General features: G+C 43.1%; 1 protein-coding gene across 1 annotated transcript in view; it reads right to left on the reverse strand.

Moving 5' to 3' along the window:
- The window catches only part of LOC147892482 (uncharacterized), an 82955-nt gene extending 66769 nt beyond the window's left edge, over window positions 1-16186 (reverse strand). The window contains exon 1 of the mRNA XM_087387420.1: window positions 16030-16186. Within this exon, the coding sequence (XP_087243546.1) occupies window positions 16030-16116 (87 nt within the window). The 5' untranslated portion in view covers window positions 16117-16186. The remainder of the gene's footprint in view (window positions 1-16029) is intronic.
- Window positions 16187-20940: the final 4754 nt, after the last annotated feature.

Raw genomic sequence — 20940 nt, forward strand, 5'->3', positions numbered from 1 at the left:
TGGTTACTTTGCTTTGAGCAATTAACGGAAGGGACTTCTTCTAGTTTCAAAGCAACTTTCTTCAAAATCTTCCCTTTCCATTCTGATAGGATATTTTGAACAAACTTTGAGATTTCCTTATCAAGGGCTTTTAAAAGGCAAGACTCTTTAAAAGAGTACAATTAAAATTTCATGCCTTTAATGAAAAGGTCTCTTAAGTTACTAGAAAGAAAAATTGAGGTATCAGCTATGAGTACATGTCCTAAATCAGCATCAATAAAGCTTTGGAATCTCTTACTTTTACAACAAGAAGGTTCTGTAAGGATAGAAGATTTTAAATGCTCTAAAAGCCTTTTACCTATCTCTCCATAGTTGAAAGCCTTTGTCCTAAAGTTTTTACATACTTCCAAGCTACTACTGGATGCTTCCAAATTCTTCTCACAAAATGCGAGAGAGAATCTATTACTTCAGGAGACTTCAAAATTGAGTTTAAGCCTACCTTGTCAAGAGAGGGAGAAATAAAAATACAAATCAAGAGTTCCTTATTTAGATAGACTTCTTTGCTTTGAAAGGAAGCTTTTACTTTTAAGAAGCGATCCAATGAAGTTTTAAGTTGTATATAATGGAGCGTATTTAGATTCAAATCCTCAAAAGAGAAGTTTTCCAAGGCGTATTGATGTTTAAAAAGAGCTTTGACATTATATTTTTCACAAAATTTTATTGAAAAAAGACCCAGAGACATTAATCTATCTAGGTAAAGAGATCTTCTTTTATAGTCTCAAGAATCAGAAAACTCTTGGAACTGAGGAAGTTAAAGGAACTGAAGGAGGAGGAAGTGGAGGAAGAGGAAGTAAGGGATGCAACTCACGAATAACATGTGAGATTGGAGGCAGAGGAAGTGAGGGATGCAACTCACGAATAACAAGGAGAGCTAGGACAACCCCGTAACATAACTTTAGGTTTCCATACAAAGTTAGGTGAATGACTATGTTGATAAAGGCGAATGTTAAAGGACTTGATATAAGTTCTCCACATCAAAGGGTTCTTTTTAGAGGTTCTCTTATTCTTATGATGAGTTGACTTTCCTTCCAAATTAAAACCTCTCTTGGGAAGAAAGTGTGTAAAGTTCTCATCTAAAACAATTCACGAGGACGAGCTATCACGATCTGTGACGTATTCCTTTCTCTATTTCTAGACTTATGGATGGACGACGACGAGTTGTCACGATCTGTGACGTATTCCTTTCTCTATTTCTAGACTTATCGATGGTTTGATGAATGGACACTTGTGAAAGGGTATGCCCTTTCGACGGGACACTTCCTATGAGGCACAACCCTTCACAAGAGACATTCTATTGAAGAGACATTCCTATTGTAATGTACCCTCTCATCAAGGGCCACACCCTTCACAAGGGATACACACCTCTTCATGCACATACACTTTGGAGTACACACCTTTTCATGTGTGACTCTTCACTCTCTATATAAAAGAGGCCCAATTGTATGGATGACACAACAGCTACACTAAAGACACTCAAGCAATACAATTACTCCATGTTCTCTACTATTTCAATCTCCTTTCTGTTCCTTAGCACATTTCTAAATATAGTAAATCTAGGATTTCTTACAGTGGTATCAGAGCAAATTTCGCTCCTGCCTGTAGGAAATGCCCCCCACCTTCTAGCAACTATCTAATACATCTCTTTCCGCTAGAAGGATATCCGTGCACAGTGTGCATGGAAGAGATGGAGAGAATGAGCGTAAAAATTTTTAGCACCAACCTTGCCTAAAGTCATCAATGGCCTCTCCATCTCCCACACATCACGAGTTGATGTGAATGGACACGATAAAAATCGTGTCTTTTCATGTGCTTGGGCTGTCCCAAAACCAAGGGACGCACCTTTTCCACCATCGGACACACCTTTTGATGAAGAGTCTTGACTCCTCACCCAAGGGGCACACCCCATCGTGGCAAAAAGGACACACCTATTCATGTGGGGACACCCCTTTTAAAAACAGGGACACACCCCTTCATGAAAAGGTGCACCTATTCCAAGGGACACACCCCTTCGAATAGGCACACCTTTTGGCACCAAGCACTTATAAAAAGGGTACCTAGAGGGGTTAAAAAGGAAAACCCAGCCCCAAACTTTAGGTCTACCCTAGGTTACCCAAGGGTCAAATAAACCCACCTTTTAAATCTTTTTTTTTGGGCAACTACGCAACGTAGGCAGCACAAACGAAAAAAGGGCGCACCTTTTCAACGCCCGTACAGATTTTCGTCAAACAGGTTGGCCTCACTGCACAGCCCCTACCCTCGCCATTTCACTGCCAGCCCCTAGCCTCGCCATTTCGCTGCCCTGCTCCCCTCGCCATATGCAGCCCCTAGCCTCGCCAGTCTTTCAGCCCTGGTTCCCTGCTTGCAGCGCCAGATCAGCGATAGCCTCACCAGCCTGCAGCACTAGATTCAGCGTCAGCCTGCCATTTCGGTTGCAAATCAGCCTTGGACGCCTGCAGCCTGGTTTTGCCATTGACAGCCTGGTTTCGCCAGTGACAGCCTGCAGCCTGGTTTCGCCATTGACAGCCTGGTTTCGCCAGTGACAGCCTGCAGCCTGGTTTCGCCATCAACCTGTTTCGCCATTGACAGCCTCCCGCCCCCTTGTTTCGCCACCTTTTCCTGCCATTTCAGCAGCGGTTCAGCCCTCCTATCACGATGCATACAGCCTGTTAAATGCGCCCTGTTCCTGTTTTCCAATCCGGACCAGCCAAGCCCCGATTCTGCTCCTCGCAACCCACTGCAACATGGACCTCGGGACAAAAATCTGCAGGCCTTTTCTACGCAACAAATTGGCAGATTAAATCATTGCCAGGTGGATTCTTTCCATTCTACTTCTAAGGATTCTCTTGTCATTATCAAATTACAGCAAATGAAAGACGCTCCCTTAAAGCATGGAAACCCCTGGTAATTCACCCGGCATTTCAAGGACACCTCAGGCATTATCTACCACACAATATCGTGTTCAGATTGCACAACCAGCCCATTTCGGAGCTTTGGCATCATGGGTCTTCTGTGTCACGTGCCCTCCTAGTATTTTGGACCACATCCTATATCTTCTGCGTGAGGCACCTTAGTTACATTACTTCCTCAGCACAGTCCAGGTTGTGTTCCACGAGACACGAAGATACCCAGAACCCGATATTCCTCAAGAGTTTGCTGTCCATCTTTGGAGAGAATTTTACCCCTCACCTTCGGCATCTCCAAGGTACTCTCCACCTCCTTCAGCTCCCAGATATCCTCCTATACAGGTTGTACCTTCCCCAAGACAGTATTTACACTCTGAAGGCACTCCTCCTCCTGGATATCCTCCATTTCCGACAGCAGCTCCTTATCCCTTCTCAGATCCGTGGACTCTGCAACCTATTCCTGTACTCTCACGAGCAGTAACACCCATTTCGGCATCACCAGTGTTACCTCAGATAGGACCTCCTTTACCAGATTTCCACGGGTGGTTCCATCCTGCCTCGCCTGCCCCCTCCAACATGAGCAACCTCAGGGAGCAGCCCGAATCCTCTTCCAGGAATGGTACAAACTAGAGCGCAGGTTCGTGCTTTTCTCATGGGGACCTCAGATATGTCGCAACGCTCGTGTGCAGCCTCTCCAGAGATCAAAGACTCAAGTCCAAAAAAGATCCCTGAAGTCAACGTACAAGGCGAAACACTAATGCAACTTCAAATTTCCCAGCTTCAAGACAGCATCTCCGACTTGGTCCAGAAAGTCCAACAACTTCAAGATTCTCGCAGTACCACCCATACAGAGGATGACGTGACGCAACCAAACGACTATGCGGATTCATTCCCACCTGAGGTAGAAAACACTGAACTACGTGCCCTCTACTGTTTACTTCAAGCTTCCAAAACTAAAAGACTTGACATCAAACTTCCGGAAGCCTACACTGGTCAACGCAATCGCCAAACAGTTGACCAATGGCTCGCAAAAATGCGCATGTATTTTGATACTGTTGACCTCACTGAAGGCAAAAAGATCGCCTTGGCAGCCTCCCTCCTCAAGGATACAGCTTTTCTATGGGGACTTCCAAGCACGATCAAAACTCCGACAGTTGGAGCAAACAGGCTCCCTGTCTTCCTACATCTCTTAGTTCACTACATTGGTGCTGGAGATTGATGGTTTAACTGAGGATGATCGCCTTCATGCTTTCATCTCAGGCCTAAATCCCTCATTACGCATTGATGTCCTTAAAGCAAACATCACTTCCACAGCTGGCGCTATTGCTTACGCAGAGCGCATTACAGATTTCCAAAACACAAGGAAGCAGAGCGCTAATCGCACACAGAACTCTACTATGGCCAAAGGTGCTCGCCCTCAAGATAACCGCAGGTTTCGAAAAAACTCGGGTCATCAAGGTCAGCGACAATCTCAAGATCCCCAGAAGTCTCAGAAATCGTATGCTGGATTCCAACAGAAGCACTCCTCTAAGGATCGCACCTCTTCTTCTTCACAAAGTCATTACCGACATCCCCAACATAAAGGTGCGGCCACTGACAAGAAGAACAACTCCAACACAAAAGGACTTTGTACCATCTGCACAGGCGACCATAGATGGTTCGATTGTCCCAAGCGACCAAAGCGAAATTCCAATATGGAACCTAGCACTTCCCAAACCGAAGATGCTACCCCACCACAAGACAAGAAAGGCAAAGCTGTTCGAATGGCAAATACCATCCACCTGAGCCTTGCCAGCAACCCCGAACCTTTCCTGGCCACTCAAGTACTTTGTGTTCAAGGATTGATTCGTGGAACAACGGTCACTATCCTCATCAACAGTGGTTGCTCTCATAACTTCCTAGCTAGTTCTATGGTCGACAAACTTCGGTTAACCACCAGTCCTAGTCTCATGGACTATCAGATTGAACTCGCAAATGGAACTACCTTCTTGTGCAACACCAGGATCAAAAACTTGTCTTTTCGCATCCAACATTATACGGACAAGTTAAGCTTTGACATCATGCCTCCTTCTCAGTACGATGTCATACTTGGACAACAGTGGCTCTACGACTAAGATCCATCAATCAGTTTTCGCAGCCATACTATCCAGTTTGTCCACCAGGGAAAACTTATTGAGCTAATTGGTTCTAGGGACTCTCCTTCAACCCCAGTTGCCTCTGCCCTACAAGTAAAGAAGTGGGTTCATAAACGTCGAGTAATGACTTCACTTCTGTTGGTTACAACAGTAGAGGAGACACCAACAAAGTATCCTCTTGAATACCTCAACCAACCGTTTTTCCAGCCCTACCTGGATATTTTTCCACAGGAATTGCCAAAGCAGTTACCACCTCGACGACCAGTGGATCACCCAATCGAACTTATTCCCGGAAGTAATCCACCGTCGAAACCTCCTTATCGGGTTTCTTACACTCCAAATGAAGAAATCCAAAGACAGGTTACCGAACTACTCGACAAAGGTCACATTCGGCCCAGTTGCAGCCCTTTTGGATCTCTTGTACTACTTGTGAAGAAAAAGAATAAGTCAATGCGTCTCTGCATCGACTACCGAGCCCTCAACAAGCTCACTATCAAAAACAAGTATCCATTGCCTCGCATCAATGACCTCTTCGATCAACTTCTACACGCAACACAATTCTCAAAGATTGATCTTCGTTCAGGTTATCATCAAATTCGCATACGAGAAGGCGATGAGTACAAGACAGCTTTTCGAACAAAGTATGGACACTATGAATGTTTGGTCATGCCTTTTGGGTTAAACAATGCCCCGGCCACATTCATGACACTCATGAACGACATCTTCAGACCTTTCCTCGATAAGTTCGTCATCGTTTACCTCGATGACATCCTCGTTTTCAGCAGATCCCTACATGAGCACAAACAACATCTTCATCAAGTTTTTGAAGTTCTCCGCGCAAATTCTCTATACATCAACATTGAGAAGAGTGAGTTCTTCAAGACCCAACTCGAATATTTGGGACATGTTATTTCAGCAGCATCTCTGTAGATCCCAAGAAGGTCGAGGTAATCCGAAACTGGCCTACTCCTAAGAATGTTCATGATGTCCGCACTTTTCTCGGATTGGCAAACTTCTACCATACAAAGGTCTATCAGTTTTCCAAAATCGCAGCTCCTATGTCCGAATTATTGAAAAGCACAACAGTTTTTCAGTGGCTTCCCGAAACAGAGTATAGTTTCCAACAACTCAAGCAAGCACTCACTACCACACCAGTTATGGCTATTGCTGACCCAAACCTTCCGTTTGAGGTCATGACCGACACTTCCGACATTGCTACAGGAGCAGTCTTGATGCAAGAAGACAGAGTTATTGCTTTTGACAGCCATAAACATTCTGATATCCAAACCCGATACCCGGTTTATGATAAGGAGTTTCTTGCTGTTGTACATGCTTATCGCTCTTGGAAACATTATCTCATGGGAGCCGACTCTGTGGTCAAGACAGACCATCACTCTCTAAAGTATATCTTTACTCAGCCAGTCATGAATGCTCGACAAGCACGCTGGGTTGAGTTTCTGGCCAACTTTCACATGACCATTGAGTACATTCCAAGACTACGCAATGTAGTTGCAGATGCTCTCAGTAGGTTAACTCTAGCATCAGCTATGGTAATCTCTACATTATCTGTGGATGTTCCGAATTCATTCAAAGGGAAGTATTTCAATGATAAAGACTTCGGCACAGCAGTACAAGTTCTTTCAAAAAATCAACCTTTGACTTCCGAACAGAAGATTTTCTCATCCTATTCTTATACGGACGACCTTCTGTATTATCAAGATCGCGTCTGTGTACCACATGACAAGGATGTTCGACGTCTTTTGTTAAAAGAGCATCATGTAGTTCCTTATGCTGCCCATCCAGGCATCAACAAGACTTATAGGTTACTCAGTGCAACATACTACTGGCCTCAGATGAAAAGCGACATCATCAAAATGGTTACATCTTGCTTATCTTGTCAACAAATGAAAGCAAGCCGACGACTTCCAACAGAACTTCTTCAGCCTCTTCCAGTTCCAACTGAAAGGTGGGAAAGTATTTCCATGGATTTCATTACAAACACTACCACGATCCTCCAGAGGTAACACTCAAATTATGGTAATTGTTGATCGATTGTCCAAAATGGCACACTTTGTTGCTTGCAAAAGCAGTGCACAGGCTCCGGACATAGCCAAACTCTTCATACAACACATCTTCCGACACCATGGATTGCCCAAGAATATCATATCCGACAGAGATCCTAAGTTTACCAGTCACTTTTGGATTTCACTGTTCAAATCTTTGGGTACAACTCTACTGTTCAGTTCAGCCTACCACCCAGAATCAGATGGCCAGACTGAAAGAGTCAACCGAGTTCTGGAAGAAATGCTTCGACATTATATTCAGTCACGCCTAGCAGCTTGGGAAGAGTATCTACCACTCCTTGAGTTTGCTTATAATACCTCTTTCCATAGTGCCATCAGCATGACTCCATTTCAAGCAGCTTATGGACACACTCCGATCGTACCAACGAATGTTGTACTTCAACATCAAGTGGCCCTAGCTGATCAACTGGTTCAAGAAATGCAAGACATTCTACTCCAAGTCAGGGATCATATGCGAAAAGCGCAAGAGCGGTATCAACGGTCTGCCAACAAACATAGACGTCACCTGGAATTTAACACTGGTGACCTGGTGCTATTATTTGTAGCCCCACATCGCTATAAGACGGTTAAGTCTGTGTTTCCTAAGTTGCGACCAAGATACTATGGACCTTTCCGGATCGTCAAGAAAAATTCACCTTTAAGTTACAAATTGGAATTACCACCATCATGGGGTAAAATCCATCCGACATTTCATATTTCTTGGCTAAAGACGTACATTCCAGGCGATGAAGCAGTTCCTCCTGCAGGTGATTATGTCCCAGAAATCGAAGACGATTATGTTCTCCTTATTCCTGAGCGTATTCTGGACCATCGACAGCGAGAGACTCGACATCGACTTATCACAGAATTCCTTGTTCTTTGGCGAGATTTGGACGACTCCGACGCTAGTTGGCAATCTGATGAAGACTTACAGCAGTACCCTGACATTTTACAGCAGTCTTTTCAGAATTTACCATGATATTTTCTGCATCAGATCATTATCTCCACCAGGGTCTTATTTTGAGTGGGAGGGGATGTCATGATCTGTGACGTATTCCTTTCTCTATTTCTAGACTGATGGATGGTTTGATGAATGGACACTTGTGGAAGGGTATGCCCTTTCGACGAGACACTTCCTATGAGGCACAACCCTTCACAAGAGACATTCTATTGAAGAGACATTTACCTAGATGAATCCGGGAACATTCCCAAACTCATCCTCTAAAAACACAACATAGTGCAGTTTCAATCTCATGATAGTCACTCACAAGGTTGAAAAGCATAAACTCCATCATGCATAGTAGGGACTAGCTACTATGACATCCCCACTGACGTCATCAGCGCCCAACAGTGGGTGTAGACCATAGTATAAAAATATGCTCTCACACATACAAATCCACACACCCACACATACTTGAGCATCCATTTATACAAAGTCTTCGTACTGAGTTTCTGTCGGCACTCCGGAGGTGAAGGGCAGACTCAGCCATGATGAAGGCTAGCACTAAAGGAGAAGGCTAATCAAAAGGTAGTCCAAAATCTCTTCATTCAAGCTACAATTGCTTGTGAAGTCTAAGCATTTTCATTTTAGTCTCTCCCCAACGAGCATCTAAATCTATATCTAGCTGATAGGGCAACGCACCATTTAAGATAGAAAGAATTATCACAATACCAGCAGGCCGCAACTTGGACGAAAACTTCACAAGGTGAAATTTGCATGTCCGCTAATACGACAGAAGCATATACCAAGATGAATCCGGGAACATTTTCAAACTCATCCTCTAAAAACACAACATAGTGCAGTTTCAATCTCATGATAGTCACTCACAAGGTTGAAAACCATAAACTCCATCATGCATAGCAGGGACTAGCTACTATGACATCCCCACTGACATCATCAGCGCCCAACAGTGGGTGTAGACCATAGTATAAAAATATGCTCTCACACATACAAATCCACACACCCACACATACTTGAGCATCCATTTATACAAAGTCTTCGTACTGAGTTTCTGTCGGCACTCTGGAGGTGAAGGGCAGACTCAGCCATGATGAAGGCTAGCACTAAAGGAGACATTCCTATTGAAGAGACATTCCTATTGTAATGTACCCTCTCATCAAGGGTCACACCCTTCACAAGGGGTACACACCTCTTCATGCACATACACTTTGGAGTACACACCTTTTCATATGTGACTCTTCACTCTCTATATAAGAGAGGCCCAATTGTATAGATGACACAACAGCTACACTACAGACACTCAAGCAATACAATTATTCCTTGTTCTCTGCTATTTCAGTCTCCTTTCTGTTCCTTAGCACATTTCTAAATATAGTAAATCTAGGATTTCTTACACGAGCAGCCTTGTAAAAATCCTTGGCATTATTAAAATGGCCCTCTATATGCACTATAGGAAAGCAACGAAAAGATTCGAAACCAAACTTTGCCATTGCAGCATATAAGGGTTTTGAATTCTCAATCAACGAATTCTTCCTATGAACTTTTCTAGCTTCCCTAACATGTTCTTGAAAACGAATAAAAGCCGTCTTATAGGTTTGTCCTACATAGAGCATATTACTACTATGTATGTTATATACAACATAAATTACTTGTGTGGCATGAATAGGACTAATAGAAACAGAAGTCTTGAGATGCTTGTTTCTAAGACGTCTTAGTTTATTAAGAATTCTTATGTTATTATTTGCATAATGAGTGCTAACTAATAAAAGTTAGACCAATTAATGTTGCCTTCCCCAAAATCATGAAGATTATTCATGTTTGACCTAGCTAAAAAGTTAAACCTTTCTCTATATATGTTTCTTCTAACTTTTTTATTTTGATTTACCAAACCAGACCCAACTTAATCACCTACCAAAGAGACAAGACCATCACTAGTATTTCCAATGTTGTGACTAGAATTTAGGGGAGGGCTTGCTTGCACAGTCGTTACTCGTCCCAAGGTAACTCCTCCCTTACTACTACAAGGGAATGTCACAGGAGCCAGATCACGTCCCAGGAGATCGCCCTTTTGGTTTCCAAAAGGCAAATTCATCATAGCATGTATCGCTAAGCCAATATACCCCCACCCTAGAAAAGAATCATTTTGGTAGAGGAATGCTCACTTACTAATTTTTACAAATAGGATAATTCTTCATCAAAACATCATTTCCAAAAAAGACAAGCACCGTCAAGAAATAATTGAAGAATTTTGAGTTCTAGATGGTTGACAGATGGCTATCCCGACATATTATTTTTAGTCAGTGGTCAAAGGATAAGGTTTTTGGACATACACGCTCCCTTGGGATCAAATAAGGAAACCATTCAAGCTGCTCATAGCTTGGGTGATGCATCAAGGATCATTTTGGTTCTAAAGTCCCTGTTACTATTTTTACTAAAGGGAGTAATAGATTTAATTTGAGCTTTTGGAACCGAAGACATGTATGATGTAGTGGAGCTCAAAAAATGAACATTCCATTCCAAAGGAGCATTAGAAGGTTCTAAGAGATTAAAGGGTGAAGCCCTAACCCTCTTCATAAGCAGTACCCTTGCAGAGGTGGGGGCGCTCACCCATGGGATTTAGGTGGGCTTAGGAGGCACCACACGCACATGTCCCACATTCACACACATGGGATCGGTTGTCCTTTACGAACGCCCAAAGCCCCTCCTCTCATTCCAAATCTTCACACTGAAGGTACTGCTCTCTCCTTGGGCCGCGAGATCTCTATGCCAGCTTGATCTCCTCTTCCCTTCTGCTTCCTTCAGTACGTCGCTAGCCCAACCAAAGTTCCTCGTAATATTCCCCACGCAACTACTCCTTCCACATTGAAGTTTTCCCTTTCCACAATGTAGTTACTCTTTCTCCATTCTGCTCTCTGCCTTTCCAGCCTGACAACAAGCCATCCCATGAACTATCTCTGTTGAATAGAATGGTCACCTCCCCACCTGTGAGCCGCCATATAAGGACATGGAGGAGGATGGCAAACAACATAGGATGGGATAGATGGTGATGGATTAGGGCTGGGGCTACCACTTGGATTAGTTTGAAGGCAGCATCGACTAACTGTCAGCTCACATCTAGGGCTGCCTATGGGGCAGGGACAGGCCCAGGCATGTTCCAAAAGGTGGGAGTCTCGGTGCACTGTAAGTTGCACATGGTTCACAGTGATGTGTGTGGACCGATATGGAACAGCATCTGTTGGGGGCTCTTTTACTTTGTTACCTTTGTGGGATGATTTCACCGAGCATACTTGGGTTTACCCCCTTGAAATCAAAGTTAGATGTCTTTGCCTGTTTTAAGCATTTTCTTGCCATGGTTGAGAATGACAGCTGACACAAGCTACTTACACTCCCAACTGACAGTGGGATGACACATCCCATGAGTTTGCTGATTTTTTAGCATCTCGCAGGATATACCTAGATGAATCCAGGAACATTCCCAAACTCATCCTCTAAAAACACAACATAGTGCAGTTTCAATCTCATGATAGTCACTCACAAGGTTGAAAACCATAAACTCCATCATGCATAGCAGGGACTAGATCCCCACTGACGTCATCAGCGCCCAACAGTGGGTGTAGACCATAGTATAAAAATATGCTCCCACACATACAAATCCACACACCCACACATACTTGAGCATCCATTTATACAAAGTCTTCGTATTGAGTTTTTGTCGACACTCCGGAGGTGAAGGGCAGACTCAGCCATGACGAAGGCTAGCACTAAAGGAGAAGGCTAATCAAAAGGTAGTCCAAAATCTCTTCATTCAAGCGACAACTGCTTGTGAAGTCTAAACGTTTTCATTTTAGTCTCTCCCCAACGAGCATCTAAGTCTCACAGGATCATACATCAGTGTACAATACCATATACACCACAGCAAAATGGCGTTGCGGAATAAAAGAATAGAGCTTGATAGAGAATGCATGCTTGTATGATGAAAGGGAAGTCCTTACCAAATAAATTTTGGTTGGATGTTGTTACGTGTGCGAATTATGTCTTAAGCAAGTCCCCAATCAGGGCACTAAACACTATCACACTTTATGAGGCATGGACAAGTCATAAGCCGGTTGTTTCACACACTATAATGCTCGGATGCCTAGCATTGGCACATGTTCAATCTTGACATAAGCTTGAAGACAATGCCAGCAAATGCATTTCATTGGATATAGCTCAGAAAGCAAAGGGCACAAGATATATAGCCTAGTACAGGCAAGGTTATCATTAGCAGAGACGTCTTTCCTGAAACTCTATCATGCCATTGTTGGACAGTCAAAAACAGCCAACTATTGTTGCTTCTGACCATAGTTACCAGGGAACGGTGTTCGGTCTTCCTGGAACGTGGGAACGCCGTTCCCACGTGGAGCGCCTACCGGGAATGCCCGGGAACGTTCCCAGTTTTGGGAACGCGACCGGAACAGCTAGGGCTTGGCGTTCCCAGTTTGGGGCTGCGCGGGGAACGTCTTTAGCCACCGACGGGGGGTTTTCCCACACTCCTTCCCACTCCCTGTACTCCCTCTCCTTCCACTCAGCCCCCTCCCCTTCCACTCCCTTCTCCGCCCCCTTCCACTCAGCCACTCAGCCCCCTATCCTTCCACTCAGCCCCTTCTCCTTCCACTCAGCCCCCTATCCTTCCACTCAGCCCCTTCTCCTTCCACTCAGCCTCCTCTCCTTCTACTCCCTTCTCCACTCGGCCCCCTCTCCTTCCACTCAGCCACTCCCCCCCCCTCTCCTTCCACTGAGCTTGAGGATGAGCATGAGGATGATGACCCCCAGATCGAGGATGATGATGAGGCTCAGCAGGATGAGGGAGAGTCCTCTGTTCCTGTAGACCATTAGGCGGCAAGCCTGACTCTCTATTTTCCAATATACCATGTACTTGACTCGAGAGTCTCGAGTCCTTTTTTGTATTTACTATTTGGTATTGAGGCCTTCTGTTTAGGCTTGAGGCATGGCCTCCTTTTCTTGTATTTTGTATATTATATGCTCGAGCTTCTATGATCTGCAATTCTAAAACTTAAAGCTTTAAACTTTAAAGTTTATGCACATTGCACATTACACAATGCACATTGCAATTTGCATTGATGTATATTTCAGTTTTTTTAGGATTTTGTGTCTTTAAAAATTCAAATATCAAATGGAAAGCTTAAAGCTACTACATCTAGTTATTCTTAGCATATTTTGGTATCTTTCCATGTGATTTGATGACGTGTCATATGATGTGGCGTTCCCGTTCCCGTCATTGTTAGGGAAAACGAAAATGGGAAAACGGGGAATGAAAACGAAAACGGAAACGTTTCGGGATTTCTGGGAGGGTTGAAATGGGGAAATGCCACGTCAGCAAGGGGGGTTTTAGAAAAGGGGGTTTTGAGATGAGAACACACACATTTAGAATGCTACAGCCTACTTGTAACTTAAAATATAGTGCAAAATACTTACCACAATGTCAATTAGAAGTTAGAACTTATAACAAGTTACAAATTAGAACTTAGAAGTTAGCTTAGAAGGCTGAAAGAGGGGGGTTGAAAGAGGGCTCAAGCCTGAAAGAGGGCTGAAGGAGTGGAGTTTGAGCTTTGAAGGAGGGCTGAAGGGGAGTAAATGATGATGGAGGGCTGAAGCAGCCTGTAGGAGAGAAAGGAGTGCAAAGGAGTGAATGGGGCTCAAGGAGGACTGGAAAATCTTGAGGATGGAGAGAGTATGAGGCTGAAGGAGTGAAACATTGCAGAGGAGGCCAAAATCGAAATCAAAACGACCAAAATCGGGCTGGCAGCGGATTTTCGCAACATTTGGAGACCCTAGACGCTTTGTTGTCTGAAACAAGCCGTTTCTGTGCCCTGAAACACGATTTAGGCTGGCTGAAACGTTTCAGCCAGCCGTTTCAGGGTCCTGAAACGTTTCAAACTCTGAAACGTGGTTCAGGATCTAGGCTTCCCTGAAATGGTGTTTCAGGCCTGGCTGGGCTCTGAAATGCATTTCAGCGTAGCTATGGTTCCTGTTCCGACCCCCCCCTTCCCTGGTAACGATGCTTCTAACGTAATCGATTCATTGTTGACTTTGTTCAAGTCTGCATCAGATTTTGATGAGCCCACAGAGGCTTCAACTCAGCCACAAGCAGGGGCTTTACAGCCAGATATTGAACCTGATTTATAGTCTGATATGTCTCCCATTGAACAAGCCACCACGGACCAAGCAGTCACTGAAGAGAGGGTTGTCATAAGACAACACAAAACAATCCCTAGATGGCTGTTGGATACCTTAAAGGACAGCAAACAAACTGATCCTCTGCCTAGCAGCACAGGGCTGCCTCTCATCACATAACAGGGACGCTTAGTGGAAGTTGCACTGATTGCTACCACATGCCATGAAGAGCCATTGTGTCACCAAGAAGGTTTTTTAGCGCAAGGATTGGATGAATGCTAGTTGGATTCAATACAATAGAATGGCTTGTGTGACTTGCCTAAAGGCAATCATGCTATAGGCACTAAGTGGGTTTAAAAATTCAAAAGGAAGGCTGATGGCAGCGTCATAAGATATAAGGCCCGCCTTGTTGCGAAAGGTCATGCTCAGCAGCTTGGTATTGACTTTGAGAAAACTTTTGCACCACATCACATGTTATGACCATTAGGTGTGTCATTGCCATAGCACCCCATCATTATTGGCAAGTGCATTAGCTTCACATCAAAATCACCTTCCTTCGCGGAGAGGACGTCTATGTCCCTCAGCCTCCTCGTTTTGAAGTCAAAGGGTCTAAAAATGTAATTTGCACAAGGATCTTGAAAATTCCAGAGGACACCCACAAGCGACTCAAAGCAATAAAGGCTACACCCTGCACACTGAGTTGGGGTATTTCTTCGGGCTCTGCTAAGAGTGGGCTGTTTACTTCACCTAAAATTTAAGGGCATTGGGAAGAATATATACCTAGATGAATCTAGGAAAATTCCCAAACTCATCCTCTAAAAACACAACATAGTGCAGTTTCAATCTCACGATAGTCACTCGTAAGATTCAAAACCATAAACTCCATCACGCATAGCAAGGACTAGCTACTATGACATCCCCACTGACCGAGCAGAGATTGAACCGAGCAGGCCACCCAGGAAGCACCAAAAGGGGAGGACATGACACCATAGTATGTGCTACCATGTTATTTTGGGGAGTTTATATCACTACGTTCGTGAAGCTATAGATGGTTTGAAGCAACTAAGACAATGGCTGAGATGACGAGTTTGTTAGCTCGCCATGTTTCTTTTGTGCCGGACTATATAGCTTGTTCAAAGGCGTGAGTCGCAAGGTTGTTAAAAGCTGCGGTCTGTTCATTCAGCCATTTTTTCATTTGCCCTCTACACTTTTTAAGACTTCAGCTCATCCCATACTGCATTAGGGTAGATGGACCACAACATGTATTAAATCGTGTTTTGTCTCATTCGAGGCACACGCGTATCTTGGCACATGACTCCGTCGAATCCAATCGGATTTCAACTTTTCCCTGATACTGAAATTCCTTTGTTAGTCCAAAGTTTTTTAGGGGAAGTAGCTTCAAGTTTAGTTTAAATTATCAAAATGTGATACTTGCGTGTGACCTCGTTGGTGCCACTCAGCTCGATAACGGGAAAGGCACCTTTCCCTTGATGTGAGGGGGGGGTCAATGCTGCGGTTTGGTTTATATGACTATCTTGAAAAAGGGGGACCGACCTAGGAAACAAACAAACTGTGATGTAGCAATGAAGTCGATTCGACCTGAGAAATAATGTCTACAACTTGAATACATTGGCCAAAACAGGAGACGAACGACGCAGACAACCAGAGATGCTGTCCAGATGACACTTCAAGCTTCATAAATCGTGTCTTCAAAATAGGAAACACTTGGGATGAAGTAAGTAAGCGTGTTAAACCTTTAGTGCCGAACAAATGCGGAAATGATTTTGGAGCTTGGGCTTCTTAAGATTTTCGCCACAATCTTCGCATTGAAACCACACCATGTTGCCGGAGGGCACGAGCACACGGCAATGCTACAAGATCTTTTCCAAAGTAATCCTCCCATGGGAATCAATATTCACCCAAATACACGTTTATATTAACTAGAATATTGTAGTGGACTAGTAGACCAAGACACGCATTGGGGTCAAGAAAAATTAATGGAGGGACAAAGACACAGAGGCAATAAGATGGACAAGTGTGGAGTAGCGGGCGGATATGCCTTTATGACATGGGCGGATACACTTCTGTAAGGATGTGCACAATTGAGTTGGGGTGGTTGGAACTATGGTATTAGCCCATATGGATGTGGAGTGTATAGCTAGTGTGGATCAACCCGCCATACTACTATGGTTGGAACTATAGTATTAGCCCATATGGATGTGGAGTGTATAGCTAGTGTGGATCATACTAGTCCCCTCAAAGAAGCTTAAGTGGCAAGTCAATTGGGAAGAATGTCTTAATTCGTGAGGAGTAAGCTACGGTAAATTTCCCATCTAAAGCACGAATGCATCCCTTGTGATATTGTGGATGATCCTACATGGTTTGAGCCACCTATGCATGAAGCTCTCCAATTGGTTCCCTTTTTCAGATCGAGACTATGTCTGTCTTTTTTTTACCCCTAAGAGTTCTATAGATTTCTAAGGGTTGTTGAACATAGCATTAGGATTAAAGATGTTTCATCCATTGTTTTGTGTCACCATGTTTTGAAGCAAGTAGGTTGTTGGTGGCGGTCAGTGGAAGAATTAGATCCCATACAAAAAGACTTTTGAAGGAGCTTGTTCTTGTTGATGTTTGTGCAATTGTCTTCTCTCCATGAACAATCAATGCTAAAATTGTGTCCTAAATTCAAACAAGGATAAGACCTCTATAGATTCTAGCTTTCCCTTTCTTATTTTTGAACGAAGCTTATATGCTTGATAGGTTTAACATGCATGGATATACTCGGAGACACGATTGTACATTTTAGCCAATTGTAGTAGGAGTAAAATGTATATAGTAAAGTGTGAAAGCCATGATGACTATGCAATATATAAACATGGTGATACCTAATGTAGTTTCTTTGAAGCAATTGCGGAATGCATAGCTTTCATTTTTGTTGTGCTTAGATTTTGTAAAGGAACCCATTGATTTCTTATTGTTGCTTGGGATGGAAAATGTGACCTTAGATGCTTATTTTACCAATACAAAGAAAGGGATATTGGACCTCATATTGTGTGCATCACAAATGTGCATTGAACTTGTGATGTTTATCACTCCCTTGTTGTTGTGCATGCATTCGAGATAATGCATCTACCACTTGGTTGATTTCCCTAGGTCTATATTAACGTACAAAATCGTTGTTGAAGTGCTAGCACTCACCTTCCTTAATGTGTTTCTTCATCATCAAACTTGCAGTTAGTCTACACCCCTACTTTCATGCCATGTAGGTATGCATAGAGTTTATCAAAAGACCAAACAATAGCTAATATTTCTTTTTTTGTGTTCCTCTTCTCATGAAACAAATAGGTCTTACTCCTTGACTATTGTGCACCATTAAAGGAGAACAACTTCAATTCCTACATATTATGAGCGATACCTAGGTGATGTAGACATACTGTTTCTATTTGATCTTGAAAAAAACTACTCTTTTTAGTATTAAGATATAATTGGTTTTCCTTCATGACTATAAACAATCACTCTAGATGCTTCTTATGTCCAATATATGTTTGTGTTCGATGGGTATAAGGTATAGGGTTCAAGGTTTAGGGTATAAGGTTTAGGGTTTTGGGTTTAGGATATAACTTACAAGGTTTAGGATATAAGTCTTTACTAAACACCAAATATCATCAAAGAATACCACTACATAGTCTTGGTGTTTAAGAAAGATCCAACTCATCATTCTATTAAAAGTAGTTGGAGCATTTGTTAGCCCAAAAAGCATAGCTAAGAAATCATAATGCCCCATTTGAGTTCTAAAGGCCGTCTTGTTTATGTCTTCTTATGCCATACGAATTTGAAGATAATTGGATTTAAGATAGATTTTGGTAATGACCTTAACTCCTCTCAATTAATCTAAAAGGTCATCTACCCTACAAATTGGGTACTTGTTTTTTACTATGATTTGCTTAGTGCATGCACATTTAATAAGTGTCGAGTAAGTGCCATTATTCTTTTTAACCAATAAAATCGGTGCTAAAGGAGAATTGGCAAAAGGACTTGGAGCATGAGTGTTCCACAACTCTCTTCGCACGCATCTTTGGTTCACACCCCTCCAGATCACAGGCTAGAGATTGGATGCTTGCGGCGCTTCCCCAGGAGCTCACCCACCACCTTAAGGATGTTCGTTTGTTGGGACAAGGTTTCTTTCAAGTGTGCCTAAGTGTCATCAACCTCCTTGGTACGAGACTTCTGATCTCCGAGAAAAGGATCTGGAGTGATTTTCCGACCTAACAGTGAAGCCATGGCATCCACATGCGTGAGCCCTTGAATAGTGCTAGTCAAAAGTGTGAGTGTAGTCTGTATCCCTTGGAGTTGTTGTGTCAACCCCATTTGATTCATGTTAACCTACTCAAACTTTTCATCAAGAGCAGTGGTGAATTCACTGAAGGCTGTCTTCATAATCAAATCATCGTAGAGACCCTGGTCATCCTCCGCATGGTAGTTCATATCCTCGTCTTGCATCACAAGCTCAGGGTCTACAGAATCAGCCATAATTGAATCGGATCTGATGAGAAGATAGGCTAGAGAAGAGAAGCAATCAGGTGGCCTCGGAGCTAGGAGGTAGAATCGAAGTGAAAGCTGGCCAAGAAGGAGGCGATGGAAGAAGAGAAAGCTGGTCGATGGAGAAGGTAAGCTGGCTGTGCTGAGCTGATGCGGCAGCTCGAATTCTTGGACCTGGGATTCCGCTCCTGGCTATCCGTACGAAGTGCTGCAGCAGGCCGTACACGTAGTCTGGCTCCCGTGCGTGAAGGTGTAGAGGGGCTGGGATGCTACGCAATTTACAGGCTATGGGAGAAGGCAAATCAGCCAAACTAATAGCGGGAGAGCAGGCTTTAAGTAAATCCCTGCTTTTCCAAAAGCTCACCCTCCAAAAACGGAGGGATAGTGCTTTTCTAAGCCTCTAGGCCCCCCCGAAAAGCAACTGGCCTAGATTGCGATCTAGCCCTATCCTGCTGCGCACCTTCCTGATAAGAAGGGCCCAAAAAGCCATGGGATTGTGTATTCCCAAGTCTCCTTTTCAAAGGCTTGTTAGTCAAGTTTGTGATAATATGAGCTTTGTGGGCCTTGGATACTGGTGGCAAAGAACAGCTATTTGGGCATTGCAGGTGGCTACCGAGGACTTTTTCATAGAGTTTTTTCAGGATACATTTCTTCTTGCAGCCCATAGCCATAGGGTGACAATCATGGAAAAATATATCACCACTTTAGAGATGGTTAGATGGAGATATGACAAACTCCTAAAGGCTACAGATATGACAAACATGAAGATGAGAGACATTTTGCTTATACCACTGGCTCGAATGCCAAAACAAGATGAGGTGGCTATAGAGGAAGCCACTCAAGTGACTCATGGAATAAAAACAAGAGCAAAAATAGCCTTTGAGGAGGTGCAAAGGATGAAATATAAGGACACCAAGTGTCTTCATACCTCGTCCACTAATCTAGATACTACAAAGCTAGAGCTACATGTTCTCGAGCGTCTAAATACACTGGGACCTACTGTAAGGATAAGTTTGCTGATGCAGAGTCAATGAAAGAGTTTATCCTAAGAAAAGATTGTCTCAAAGCAATCACAAACAGAGCAGGACAAGTTACTGATACAATTATCCTTGTAAGACTCAGGTAGGTTTTTCTTTTTATATATCGATTTAGACAACCACTTATTTTGAATGCTATTCTAAATTCCTTTGTTGATTTGCAGCTTACTCCAAATAAAAATACATGAGGAGATTCAAGGTATGGTTCATATTGTGGACCTAGCTATCTCCTTCAAAATGAGGGATCCCAGGGAGCCGGCGGACTAGCTTGTGAAGTGGTTCACATTTTGCAATTTTGAATCTGTGACTCTAATTGTCATCCCTTACCATTTAGAGTAAGTGAATAGTAAGTACATTGCATAAGGAGCTATATTGGTATTTTCAATCCACAAATGGTAATCTTTATAGCATTTGTCAAATGAAGTTGACATTGGAGTTTAGCTATAATACATCTGCCATTAAAAGGATGCTTTTTCTTCAATTCAGTTACACATACTCATCGAGAGATCAATTTGTAAGTGAATTTGCAATGCATAAAATAAGTATCGCAATTTTTTAAAATAATAAATTATTTATTTTGTAGAAAGTTGTTTACACTCACATATGCAACTTGCAGTGGTCTGAAGAGAGGTCCTGTAAGTACCATTGTTGATGCATTTAAAATTTATACATAACATAAATCTTAACACAACTTGAAACTAAAGTTTTGTTTGCATTTCTGTAGATTGCAGAACAAAGCTATGATGATCAATTTGTGTTAAACTTTAGAGCTAGGATGATCATAGATCTCCTTCAATGTGCCTCCTTGTTACCACAAGAGAAAAGCACGGAGGAGGAAAGCTCTAAGAAATTAGATGAGGGACAGAGCTCAAAATTGATGGAGGACCTCACTCTAGAGCAGGATGAGGACCCTTTGACAGGACTAAAGGACCCTAAGGCCCAACCTCAGATGCCTCCACAATCCACTGAATGAGGCCCCTCATCCAGCCCCTCAAACTATTGAGCCTAGACCTGAGGATCGTGAGCCCCTTCCCCATCCATTTACTGATGTTGGACCTTAGAATACTTTACAAACTTCAAAGCCTCCTA

Source organism: Dipteris shenzhenensis, chromosome 16 (assembly GCF_047967505.1).
Source record: "Dipteris shenzhenensis isolate YYH24624 ecotype China chromosome 16, Dip_SZ_1.0, whole genome shotgun sequence".
NCBI classification, from domain to species: domain Eukaryota; kingdom Viridiplantae; phylum Streptophyta; class Polypodiopsida; order Gleicheniales; family Dipteridaceae; genus Dipteris; species Dipteris shenzhenensis.